Here is a 14,061-nt window from a genome sequence, read left to right as displayed (position 1 = left end):
GAGGTATTGGGTTGCACGAATGTGAGGAAGTCGGCTTATGCCATGTTCATGCTAGTTGGAGAGACAATGTATTGAAAAGGTACCCATCAAATGATGAAGACCAAAGGAGTGACGGTTGACTAAGAATGCTTTAAAAGGATGTATCTTGATAAATATTTTTCAGATAGCGTGATATATGCTAAAGAGGTGGAGTTTATGAGATTGTATTAGGAGAACATGACAATGTCCAAGTATGTAATTAAGATTAAACATTTGACTCGTTTATATTTTCAGGCCATATCTGAGGTTTAGAGACATAAGAAGTTTGTGGAAAGATTAAAATACAAGTCGAAGAGAATGATGATCCCCATGTTCATCGCTAAGTTTTCAACCTTAGTTAGAAAGACAAAGACGGTAGAAAGATTGGAGGGTGACAATGGTGGCAAGACTACCAAGAATCAAGGGGACCATCTAAATCCAAGAAGGAAGAACAATATAGAAACTATTGATCCTGACCTTGCACCCTATAACCCATTATGTAGGGAACTTTTAATACTAATCTTGCACTTAGGGACATCCTACAGGGAATTATATAAAATATATGTAAATGAGACTTTGACAAACATTAAACATTAACTATAGTTCTACTTTATAATATCAAATGTAAATAAATTAATGAGCCTAATTGTGTTTAATGTTAAATTAAATTACTCACATTATTACTATTTGACTTTATGTTAAAGTAATATTTACGTCTTATACTAATTAATTTTCAGTATTATGTCTTCTTTACATATAAATTAAAATAATTATCTTAAAATGAGATTATTTTTCATATAGTTATTTATACATACTTAATATATTTAAAAATATTTATTGATTATAAATTTTAATTATATAAATCAGACATTCATTTTATATATTAAATTTAAACTTAAATTATGTAAATAAAAAGTCCAGTCTTTTATTTATTTTCTTATTTTTATGAATAGATATAAATTAAAAAATATCAAAGAATTTAAATGCTAAAATATAGTTTAAATCTGAATGTAAAAGAATTTATAAGTCTCTCTTTTTTATATGCAATTAGCATGTTAATATTAGAGATTTAGTTATAAACATTTAAAACAAACATTTTTTTAAAATAATTAACATATTAAAAGGTTATTCGGTTAATATAAACAAACAGAATTGTAACAGCGTTATTGAATGGAGGATTTAATTAAAATATTTTTAATTACGAAGAGCTAACTAAAAATTTGAAAAAATCTATAGAAACTCACATATAATATAACCATGAAAAAAGTTACAAAATAATGCTAGCATTATAAGATTTTTCAAATGATTATCACATTTATTGCACACACATGAGATTGAGTCGATCCCAACTATCTCCTCTTGACCTTCGTGGCTTGCTTTCCAAAAGTCTTGAGAAATTAATTGAATCACCATTGCCCAATCTCCAAATTAATTCAAGAGCTACAAACAAATTACTCTAGGCCTATATTTCTCTAACTTAGGCAACTCCTTATCACCACAACCACCTGGGTCCAAAAATGGCTTATTAAAATACCATAAATGCCAATTCGTACACATCATCAAAACTAAATTAACACTCTTTGGGAGACCAAACAACGTCCCAAAGGGCTTTCAAGCCACCTTAAGCCACCACATGCATCTTCCTCCTCTCATCATTATATTTATCACCCTGGCCTATGTAAACCCTACACCACCTTTATCAATTTCATCACAAACTGGTAAGGCTCGTAAGATTGATTTGGTTAAAGTAATTATGACTCGTGTTAAGTATTTAGATGAAGGAAAGGACAAATTAAATATCACGATATATTTAAAAAATGTGAGATTAAATTAATTTAATTAATTAAAATGAGACATTTTTATTTTAAATTTTTTAATAAAAAAAGAGTGAAGAGTAGCTGAAAATAAATAAGAGCAGAAGTAGTGAATTGGTTGTACTAACAGTGTAGCATTTGAGCAGAGAGGGTTGAGTTGTGTGCTTCGTAGTCTCCGCCATAATGCAAGCGCTTCAATCCCCCACTCTCCGCGCTTCTCCGTTGGACCCGCTTCGTGACCACAAGAGGAGGTCCACCGCCGCCAAGCGCGTCTTCTTCGTGTCAGCGACGGCGGCGCCCAAGGTCTCCGCGCCGCAGCGCCAGAAGGACCCGAAGAAGCGCGTGGTGATCACTGGAATGGGCCTGGCCTCCGTCTTCGGCAACGACGTGGACGGCTACTACGAGAAGCTCCTCTCCGGGCAGAGCGGCATCACCCCCATCGACCGCTTCGACGCCTCCAAGTTCCCCACCCGCTTCGGCGGCCAGATCCGCGGCTTCTCCGCCGAGGGCTACATCGACGGGAAGAACGACCGCCGCCTCGACGACTGCCTCCGCTACTGCATTGTCGCCGGCAAGAAGGCCCTCGAAAGCGCCGACCTCGCCGCCGAGAACCGCTCCAAGGTTCCTCCATCTCTCAGATCTAACGTCTCGTGGCGTTTCTCGTTTAACTCGAGTTTCATTTCATTTGTGATTCTTTGCAGATTGATAAGGAGCGTGCTGGTGTTCTGGTTGGGTCCGGAATGGGTGGTTTAACGGTTTTCTCGGACGGCGTTCAGGCTCTGATTGAGAAGGGGCACCGTAAGATAACGCCGTTTTTCATTCCCTATGCCATTACTAACATGGGTTCGGCTTTGCTTGGGATTGACCTTGGCTTCATGGGTCCCAATTATTCTATTTCCACGGCTTGTGCTACTTCCAACTACTGCTTCTATGCTGCGGCCAACCATATTCGGAGAGGGGAGGCTGATTTGATGATCGCCGGTGGGACTGAGGCTGCCATTATCCCCATTGGATTGGGGGGTTTCGTTGCTTGCAGGGCGCTCTCGCAGAGGAATGATGACCCCAAAACTGCTTCCAGGCCTTGGGATAAGGATCGTGATGGCTTTGTTATGGGTGAAGGTGCTGGAGTTTTGGTAAGCCTCCATTCACCTTGTGTGCTTCTGAGTCGGTATATAAGTTTTTCTCAGGATAAGTGCTTAATACTATATGAAAATAGGAAGGAAACGGAAATTAGCTTTCCCATTAGCTAAAATTAGCTTATGCATATCTTAAAAAAAGATTTGTAGCTTAGCTTATGGAGAAGTTAATTTCGTATTTATATGTGCTGAGAAGTTTATCCAAATAGACCGGAATTGTAATATTTTCATATTTGAGGGGGGGCAAGGAGGAGTTTAAGTATGTGTAAGCCTCAGACCATGATTAGTTCCATAGTTGGTACAAAGAATTGAAGCTTGTAGGGATATCACGGGATCTCACCAGGAGCCAAAGGCCCCAATTAAAGTGGTAACCAAAAAATAATTGTAAGATATTTGTGAACTTACTAAAGTGGTAAACTGCTTGGGAAGTGACATCACCTTTTTTCAGTATATTCCTTCCCTTTTCTCCCATTAATTCCTCTATTCCTGTGACTGTTTGAAGAAATTGGTGTCTGGTTTATTGTTTTGTCCTGTGAAAGGTGATTAATGAATCTTAAAAAGGGTGTTATGACTTGACAGGTGATGGAGAGCTTGGAACATGCCATGAAGCGTGGGGCTCCTATAATTGCCGAATACTTGGGAGGTGCTGTTAACTGTGATGCTTATCACATGACTGATCCAAGGTCTGATGGACTTGGTGTGTCTTCATGCATTCAGAGCAGTCTTGAAGATGCTGGCGTGTCACCTGAGGAGGTACTATTTTGTTCCCAGTACCATGCTTTCTTTGTAGCTTATTTTATCTGTCAAAAGGATTTTTTTGTTGTTTCTCTTCTCACGTTTTGTAATTGTATTTGTCCTCAAGGTTGTCTCTGCAGTTGATTTTACTTTTCCGTAACCTTGCATGTATATTCCATGTGTTATCAATATCGTTTAAGTACGTAAATGCGGTAGGGGATGGCATGGCGTGTGTATAGAAGTGATAAACATTTTTTTTATAAAGTTGCTTCTGTGCAGTATAATTTGGAGTAGGTCTCCAAGATTTTCTTTTCTAGCATTGAGATTAGGGTAAATGATGGCAGAGAAGTTAGATAATTATTAGTACCCAATTCAGATGCTCATCATGTTTATTAAATATGTATCTTCCTAGTTAACCAGTAATGGGTGCCGCATGGTTGACGGTGTGTTAGAAAACCATCCATAAAACAGGTTTACCACAGGAAGAAAGGGAAAGAGGGCATAAAATTAGCTAAAAGGGTCAGAAAGAAACGCAGTCCTCGGTATTTTGGCCCATATAAGGTGCTCAACAGGGTGGGACTGGTAGCTTATAAGCTGAAAATTTCAGAGGACAACCACATTAACCTGTATTGTACACTATTATAGAAATAATTTTCTGTTCTGTAATCAGTCAGCCACTGCCTAGCATACAATAGGATGAATGGGAACACAAGTACCAGCCAATTATGGTCTTAAATATCAAATTAACATAGATGGCACTATTGATGTTCTGATGAAGTGGCAGGTTCTTCCTGATTTTCTTGCGAACAAGGTGAAGCTGCATGGGTACGCATAACATAAGCGTACCATAAGGTGAAAGTGATAGGGGGCAGATAATTTGTACCTGACGTGTGCAACATTGTCAAACTTGAGAGTTTACATAAGTCCCTGGAGGCTACGTGATTAAAATCATATAGCTACATAAATTTGACTTGTAGACTCAACTCACGAACTGCCAAATACAAAAATAATGTTAAAAGACTTAATTATAGTATCTGAACAAAATATTATACTATAAAGTAACAAATATCAAACATTCCAACTTCATAATAAAACAAACCATAATAACAAACTATGATAGTACATGTTTAAATTGTATGTAAATGTAAATGTCCAAATCAATACCCAACATTCCAACTTCATAATAACAAAGCATGATAGTACAAGTTAAAATTGTATATAAATGTCCAAATCAGAGTTTGTAAGGTAAACAAAATTTGTAATTCAGACAGAACATAGAGTTAAACAGATTCAGATTTAAGACAAAACGGGATTTACTCTTTTTGGGCCTTTATGTGAATATTAGAGAATAGAATAATAAACACCTTTATTAATTGTATTGAAGTTAGTTAACTGTCATAGTTAGTTAGAAGTTGGTTATGTTTATATATACGCTTATTGTAATCTTTGCTTTTATCTTTTCATTCATCAATAATACAATTCACTGAATTCTCTGAAACTCTCTCTCATATCTCTCTCTCTCATATGGTATCATCGTGAGCTAGGGTCCGGGAAGTATTTTTCTTCTTCTTCTTTGTCCTCGACTCTACTGTATAGTCTTCTTACATACGACGATTTGATGTTCTTCGTACCTGCTTCCGCATCGCGCTACGACTGCAATTGATTGCAAAGTTTTTGTTAGTTCATCGTTTCTGACGGCAAACCTTGGGCGTTTGTGTCGTCTTCTTTTTCTGTGTTCGGAATCGTTTCTTTGACGCTCTTTCGTCGTGTTTGGCTGATTCCTTGTTCTGATTGTGCCGTTCTTGCTTGATCGTGTCGCGTTTGGCTGGTTTAGTGTTCGCTGTTTTTGCTCAGTTTCGCAAACTTCTATTGTGATATTTTCTGGTTTGTAGCGTCTCTTTTGCTCTCTCGTTGTCTCTGTTCTTTGTTGATTCTTGAAGATTCTTGCGCGATTGTCTCCATCTCTGTTTCGTTTGTTCAAATGGCTTCCGCTTCTACTCAGGCTTCCTCAACTATCTCGCACACTTTTTCTCAAAGTGTCACCTGTAAACTTGATGAGAAAAATTTCATGACCTGGCAGCAACAGGTCACGGTTGTAATTCGTGCTCATGACCTTGAGCGGTTTGTTGTTAATCCGAAAATTCCGATGAAATTCCTCACCAGTGAAGACCGTGATGCAAATAATGTTAACCCTGAATACACCACGTGGGATCGCAAGGACTCTCTTCTATTCTCTTGGCTTTTGACTACCCTGTCTGATTCCATTCAAGCAAGAGTGGTCTCCTGTCGTCATTCATACCAGGTTTGGGATATGGTGTTTCAGCATTTTCACTCTCTCACCAAAATTAAGGCCACACAGCTCCGACTTGAACTTCGTACCATCAAGAAAGGTACCAGGACCTGTTCTGAGTATCTCCTTCGAATAAGCACTATAGTTGAAATTCTTGCCTCAATTGGAAGTCCTGTTTCTCCCAGAGAGCATGCTGAATGCATTCTTGGAGGTCTTCCAAGTGACTATGATTCGTTAATCTCCACAATCACAGCGTTTGTCAGTCGTGATGATGCCCTCTCCCCTGGTGAAATTGAAACTATGATCCTTGCTCAAGAAGCGCGGTTGGAACAAGTCAAAACATCTGTAATTCAAGAACCTTTGACAATAAATTTGGCTCAAACTACCTCAGCTGTCAATGGAATTCCAAGTGCGAATCTGGCATTTCAGCAGTCCCAAATGCCAAGCGCTCAGCAGAATATGTTTCAGAACCCAGCTTTTGATTCTCAGGGTGGCTACAATACGGGTTTGTCTGGTCAAATCCGTGATGGAGGACGTGGTCGTGGTGGTTCACGTGGTGGCAGAAACCGTGGATCATCAATTCAGTGTCAGATTTGTCATAAAAGAGGACATGAAGCTTCAACTTGCTATCAACGATTTGGTCCCAATGTTTCTCCTTACACCTCTTTTGGATTTGGATCTCCAAATGGTTATGCTCCTCAGAATTTTGGCTTTGGTCTTGGACCTCAAACCGGCTATGGCTCTCACAATTTTGGCTTTCTTCCTAATACTGGAATTCAACCTTTTTCTGGATCTCCTAATGCTTTTGGACATCCAGGATCATCACAGTGGCCTACATATGCATCAGGTGGCTCTTTTGGGTCGATTTTTCCCAATTCTGGCTTCATACCACCTGGTTTTGCATTTCAAGCTACTCCATCTGCCACTCAGCAAGCTCGTTCAAACTCTGCCTCTTCTTCACAACGACCTGTTCCTATCCTGAACACAGCCACAGCTTGGATTCCTGATTCAGGAGCATCACACCATGCTACTCCCGATCCACAACATTTACTTCAAAGTGCTCAATTTACTGGAGCTGAGCACATTGTTATGGCTAATGGCCAAGGTACATCCATTACCTCAATTGGTTCTAATGTGTTTCGGTCCCCTATTCGTTCCTCTACTCTTTTGTCCTTAAAAGATCTTCTCCTTGTTCCCAATTTAACCAAAAATCTGATGAGTGTTTCCAAATTTGCCAAAGACAATAATGTCTACTTTGTATTCTATCCTCACTATTGTGTTGTCAAATCACAGGATTTGAACGAGACTCTTCTTGAAGGAAAACTTGGTGAAGATGGGCTTTATCGGTTTCATCCATCTTTAGCAAAAAGTGAATCACCAACAGATGATATTCCAGAAAATTCTATTTCCAGTGTTTCTAAACCTTGTATTTTTCTGTCTGAAACATGTAAAGGGGCTGTTCCCACAGTTTACAAACAATGGCACTTGCGGTTAGGGCATCCTCATCATGATGCACTAACTAAAGCTTTAAAATCTTGTAATATTCATGTTCCTCCTATTAATAAAAATTCTGATTTTTGTGATTCATGTTGTGTTGCAAAATCTCATAGACTTCCATCTCAATCTTCAACAACTATCTATTCTAAACCGCTTGAACTTGTTTTTCTTGATGTTTGGGGACCTGCATGATTAGAATCTAGTTGTGGTTATTCTTATTTTTTAACATGCGTGGATGCGTGTACACGTTATATGTGGATCTACCTTCTCCACAAGAAATCGGATGTGTTCTCTCATTTTCTGAATTTTAAGGCTCTTGCGGAAAAACAGTTTCAACATCCTTTGAAATCTGTCCAAACTGATGGTGGTGGTGAATTTCGTCCTATGGTTTCCTATCTTCAACAACAAGGAATTGTTCATAGGCTCACATGTCCGTATGCTCATCACCAAAATGGCATGGTTGAGAGGAGACATAAACATGTTGTTGAACTTGGATTAGCTATGATTCATCATGCCTCACTTCCATTAAAATTTTGGGATCATGCATTCTTGACTGCTACCTATCTAATCAATAGGTTACCATCTTCCTCAATTGATTTTCAATCACCCTACCAAATGATTTACCATAAGAATCCTGATTACCAATTTCTCAAGATCTTTGGCTGCTCTTGTTTTACCCTACTTAGACCTTATAATCAATACAAAATTCAACCTAGATCCGAGGAGTGTGTCTTTTTGGGATACTCTCCTAGTCACAAAGGTTATAAGTGCTTAAGTAAGTCTGGCCGAATTTACATCAGCAAGGATGTTACTTTTAATGAAATGCGGTTTCCCTATCATGATCTGTTTTCTCCCAAGACCAAAATTACCAACCCTGCAGCTTCGATGTCAACAATTCCTTCTTTAATTTGTGCTCACAATCCTTCTTTGTCAACACCAACTCAATCTGCATTCAACCCCAACTCAGACTCCTCAAGTTTCAACACCTTGCATTCTGATTCGAGTGCTGGTACTGCTACCTCACCTTCACCTTCAGTTTCTCAGCACCAATCATCTGCTACTCCTGTTCTTCCCTCCAACTCATCCTCTGCCAGGCAGCTCAATATTCATCCAATGATTACTCGCTCCAAGAATGGAATTGTTCAACCTCGAATCACTCCCACACTTTTACTGTCTAACGCAGAACCAAAGACAGTGAAAGCTGCTCTCACTGACCCTAACTGGTTAAATGCCATGAAAGCCGAAATTAAAGCTCTTCATAACAATCAAACATGGACTTTAGTTGATCTTCCTCCTGGAAGGAAACCCATTGGTTGCAAATGGGTTTTTCGAATTAAGGAAAATCCCGATGGTTCTATCAACAAATACAAAGCCAGACTTGTTGCAAAAGGTTTCCATCAACAACCTGGTATTGATTTTTCAGAGACTTTTTCTCCAGTTGTAAAACCAGTCACCATTCGGACTATTCTCTCTTTGGCAGTTTCCTTTCGATGGCCTCTTCGGCAACTGGACATTAACAATGCATTCCTCAATGGAGTGCTTGAGGAAGACATTTATATGTCTCAGCCTCCTGGTTTTGTTCCATTTGGAAACAAAACCCTTGTTTGTAAGTTGAAAAAGGCACTTTATGGTCTAAAGCAAGCCCCTCGTGCTTGGTTTGACAGACTGACCTCTGTTTTACTTCAATTGGGTTTTACCAAAAGCAAATGTGATCCAAGTCTGTTTATTCTCTCTCAGTCCACAGCCACTGTCTACATGCTAGTCTATGTAGATGATATCATTCTTACAGGTACTTCGTCAGACTTGTTGCAAAAATTGGTTAATGAGCTTCATGCCAATTTTTCTCTCAAGGATCTTGGTTCCTTGGACTATTTTTTGGGTATTGAAGTTAAAGCTACTCCTCAAGGTGGACTGTTGTTATCTCAAGACAAATATATTACGGATCTTCTCACTCGAGTTAAAATGGAGGATTGTAAAGGAATATCTACTCCTATGATTGGTGGTCAACAACTCCCTAAGGATGGCACTTTATTTGATGATCCAACCTTATACAGATCCATTGTTGGTGCTCTGCAATATGCCACAATTACAAGGCCAGAAATTGCTTTTAGTGTTAATAAAGTAAGTCAGTTTATGTGCTTACCAATGGAGGAGCATTGGAAAGTGGTTAAACGGATACTTAGATATCTCAAAGGCACTCTTGGTCATGGTCTGCTGTTCACACCTGCTACATCTACTAATTCTTTTAATCTCACTGCATTCACTGATGCTGACTGGGCAGCTGATCCTAATGATAGACGATCTACCTCAGCTGCATGCATTTATCTTGGTCCTAATCTTGTATCTTGGTGGTCAAAGAAGCAACTACTTGTTGCACGGTCAAGTACTGAAGCTGAATACAGAGCCTTGGCTCAAGCTGTTACGAAAGTTTTATGGCTTCAATCCCTTCTAAAGGAATTGCACGTCAAATTTAATACTCCCAAAGTACTTTGTGACAATCAAAGTACTGTTTCTTTATCTCACAATCCTGTCCTACACTCAAGGTCTAAGCATATGGAACTTGACATCTTTTTTGTTCGAGAGAAGGTGTTAAGCAAAGCTCTTATTGTCTCCCACATACCTGCTCAACATCAATATGCAGACGTTTTAACTAAAGCTCTGTCACCCAAGAGGTTTATGTTTCTTAGGTCCAAGCTCAATGTGACTGACTCGTCCACTATCTTTCATCCCCCTTGAGCTTGTGGGGGGTATATTAGAGAATAGAATAATAAACACCTTTATTAATTGTATTGAAGTTAGTTAACTATCATAGTTAGTTAGAAGTTGGTTATGTTTATATATACGCTTATTGTAATCTTTGCTTTTATCTTTTCATTCATCAATAATACAATTCACTGAATTCTCTGAAACTCTCTCTCATATCTCTCTCTCTCATAGTGAAAAATTCCAGACTTTTGTTGAAGTTGTTAATTCGACCTTAAACTTGCAAGTTTATCTATGTCTAACTGAGTCTACATGAATTTAATAAAAAATGAGTTTAGATTTTATTCAACTTGATGTCCAAGTGTAGAAACAAGTTAACTCGTGAATTCGACATCCATGCACACAAGTGACACCGACTGTGAGAAAAGGCATAACTGCTTGCACATGTGGCATGTGGTGTGTGAAGGAGGGATAATTCTGTTAGCAGAGTTTGATGATTTAAGGAATGGAGAAAAGAGAAAAGGCAGTAATGATCTACATGGTGAGAGAATCAGAGAGAGAGAGAGAGAGAACAAGATCTCTTTTATGTGTTGTCTATTTGTCTTCCATTTTGCATTTTCTTTTCAAGTGAGGGGCTTAAGCCACTAAGGGAACTAAAGGAAATTTGTAATGCCATTGGTGTATGCTTTTTTGTCGGCTCTAGAAGTTATGTTGGGTTAATTGTTTTGTTTATATTTTGATTCTTATTCATGTATTCCATGAATTACCAAAGCGAAAGCATAACAATTGTCTTTTCAGGTCAACTACATAAATGCACATGCAACTTCCACACTTGCTGGTGACTTGGCAGAGATTAATGCTATTAAAAAGGTTTTCAAGGACACTTCTGGCATCAAAATTAATGCCACCAAGGTATTTGGCTTTTATATGCGGGTGAAAGCTTTCTGTTTTCTTCTTGACTATAGAAGGTTGTAGTTGATTAATTCCTTGGCCAAGAACTGATTTATATCTTCATTTTGTATCAGTCTATGATAGGGCACTGCCTTGGTGCAGCTGGAGGTTTGGAAGCCATTGCCACAGTGAAAGCCATAACAACAGGATGGCTGCATCCAACCATCAATCAATTTGTACGTTTACATAATATTTTTTTAGGGTTAGGATTATTGTGACTGACTGTCTGAGCTTTTGTTATTGTAAATTGTTATTTATCAATGTCAGTGTTTTTTGCCCTTCTTTAGCCATGTGGGTTCTATTTCTGGTATGGCAAAGTTGTTTCTGAAATTATTGTAGATTGTACCTAGGAATTTGCACGTCATCAATGCATATGAGAACTCATTATAAGGACGTGAGAATTATTTCACATATTAGAGTGGTAATTTAGGAATGGTTAGTTTTCGGTCCATGGGTTGTTTGAGCCAGACCATAGTGTAGATCAAGTTAGTATTAATTGTCATTGTACTATTAAGTAGTCAAGTAGTATTGTTTTTTGTTGCTGGGTGACTGAGAGGGTAGAAATAGTAGTGGTTTTATTCATAATGATTACCTGTACAAACAGTTAGAAAAATATTGTCCTTTTATTGTCTCGTATTTTTCCTTTTTGAACCAGACATAATCATTTATTTTGATTTTCTCGCGGGAATGTCTTTAATTTTAAAGTTACAATATGTACTTGGTTGAGTGCAGAATCCAGAACCTGCAGTTGATTTTGATACCGTCGCAAGTGTCAAACAGCAGCATGAAGTCAATGTTGGTAAGTTCTAAATAATTCAATAACCAAAGGTTTTTTTCACACATGATACAGGCCATAATTTTGACAGCTAATAATTGATGATAATTTTCATTTCAGCCATTTCAAATTCATTTGGATTCGGTGGACACAACTCTGTGGTGGCATTTTCTGCTTTCAGGCCCTGATTGCCATGTCTGCACTTTTATGTAGAACACGGGTTTAATTTAATTGAAATTTTGTTCTTTTTACATCATTTGAGGCTATCTATTCTATTCGAGTCCTTCATATATAAAAGCTGTAGGCCTGTAGTTGTTCATTTGTGCTAATTGTGACTTGACAATTAGCTTTAAGACTTTTGTTGTAGAACTTTTTTAATATAGCTCGAAGATTTCTTTAGTTTGGAGGTATACGGTGGATAGAATGTCAAAAGAGCTTATATTCTTCAGTATTCTTATTGTTAAGATGTTTACTATTAGGATTGTAACCAAGATAAACTTGCTGATTGCTATGAATCTTTGTAGCATCAGGGGTTTATTTGAATCCAAGTTATTCGGCTTCTTGCGCGCATGGGTGATACCTTATTATTTCAGAGCAGTTTCACTTTCACGAGTTTCAAGATAAATTTGTAATTTCTGAAAATATGTGATTCATATATATTACGTCTTTGTGGAAAGAATCTGGATTAATCGTTTTTTAATAATATAATTCGCCAGAACTGCTGTCAACGACAATTATATAAAGAAATAGATGCTTGCATATCAATTTCTCTACGCCATTTGTACAGCTGCTAAAGATATACAGCGATTTTCTTCTTAATTGTGTATTACGCGGTGTCAAAATCTATTTCATTCACAATTAAAACATTTTTTTAAACGACAAGATCTGTTCGTAATTTGTTAAAATTAAATTACAAATGTAGGATGTCATCTGTATTTAAAATATAATTAGAAAATTGTAAATGTACAAAGTAAAATATGATTTCTTAAGACATGCAATTTTTTTTTACTAGCAATTAAAAGCATATTAATTATCTTTATTTAAAATAAGTGGTCTCAAGTGATCAAATTTAATTAGCGGGTTTGAATTTATACTTATTTGTATTTATTATGTGAAGTTAATCTGTTTAAATCATATATGTAAGTATAATAATAAAATCTGTTTGTAATTTATTAATTATTAATTATATGCATAATTAATATTGAAAATAATATTGTATATTTTTAAGAAAAAATTATTTGTAATTTATTAAAAGATTATAAAATTGTAAGTATACACAGTAAGATACGATTTTTTTAAACATACAAACAATAAGTAATTCTATTCATTTTTTCTCGCGCAATACGCATTCTTTACCAAAAACAGTGTTTTAGTTATCTTTATTAAAATGTTTTTATTTTATTATTCTCCATGAATTAAAAAATTCGCCGTTTAAGTCATAATACATATATTTGGTTTTATAAAATAATCAAATTTTATTTAAAAATGATACAATTTTAATATATATATATATATATTATAAAAAAATAAATAACATTTATCAAGAATATCAAAATAAAATAAATATAAACTTCATTAATTTTATTTTGATGTAACATGTATACTTTTAATATCTTAATCTTGTGATTAATTGCATCATTTCAACATTTTAAATATATCACTATTAATTAAATAAATTATTTTATTTATTATTTTGAACACTTGATAACTCATTACGGTAGTTATAAAAATTATTTTATAAAATTTAATAAATTTATTTAATAATTTAGTTGATTTATTTAATTAAAATATATGCGATTTAGTGATTTAATTATAATATATATCTGTTATAATCATTTTAATTATTATGATCATGTATGTTATAATTTTTTTAATAATAATAGAAAAAGAATAAATGTGGTGTTCTCAGCCATAATAATATACGCTAATAATTGATACATTAAACTGATGTACAAAATATTGATTATTGAGTTAGTGGGAACAGCAACAAAAGAAAAAGTGCAAAAAGCAACCACCATGTTTTACAAGCTAAAGTTTGGGCCTTGGAAGTAAAAAAAGCCCAAGAATAGCTTGAAGCTAACAATGAACAGCGGCAGCCCAAACTTGAGGCAGCATTTTCCCGCCAGAACGCTAGGAAGAGAG

General features: G+C 36.4%; 2 protein-coding genes across 2 annotated transcripts; both read left to right on the top strand.

Annotated features, from left to right (window-relative positions):
* Window positions 1-1,599: 1,599 nt before the first annotated feature.
* KASI (3-ketoacyl-acyl carrier protein synthase I) lies at window positions 1,600-12,489 on the top strand. Its single transcript, XM_020377369.3, has 8 exons — window positions 1,600-1,736; window positions 1,979-2,453; window positions 2,534-2,965; window positions 3,548-3,721; window positions 10,992-11,105; window positions 11,219-11,320; window positions 11,877-11,943; window positions 12,040-12,489. The coding sequence occupies exons 2-8, from the start codon at window positions 2,016-2,018 to the stop codon at window positions 12,105-12,107; spliced, it is 1,395 nt and encodes a 464-aa protein (XP_020232958.1). The 5' UTR covers window positions 1,600-1,736; window positions 1,979-2,015; the 3' UTR covers window positions 12,108-12,489.
* On the top strand, window positions 3,730-7,457 carry LOC145954522 (uncharacterized). The gene is made up of 2 exons (XM_083068923.1): window positions 3,730-7,098; window positions 7,287-7,457. Exons 1-2 carry the CDS (start codon window positions 5,685-5,687, stop codon window positions 7,307-7,309), a joined length of 1,437 nt encoding a protein of 478 aa, XP_082925049.1. The 5' UTR covers window positions 3,730-5,684; the 3' UTR covers window positions 7,310-7,457.
* Window positions 12,490-14,061: the final 1,572 nt, after the last annotated feature.

This window comes from Cajanus cajan, chromosome 2 (assembly GCF_000230855.2).
Source record: "Cajanus cajan strain Asha chromosome 2, NIPB_CcT2T_4, whole genome shotgun sequence".
In the NCBI taxonomy this organism is placed as follows: domain Eukaryota; kingdom Viridiplantae; phylum Streptophyta; class Magnoliopsida; order Fabales; family Fabaceae; genus Cajanus; species Cajanus cajan.
This window is presented reverse-complemented; position numbering and strand designations above follow the sequence as displayed.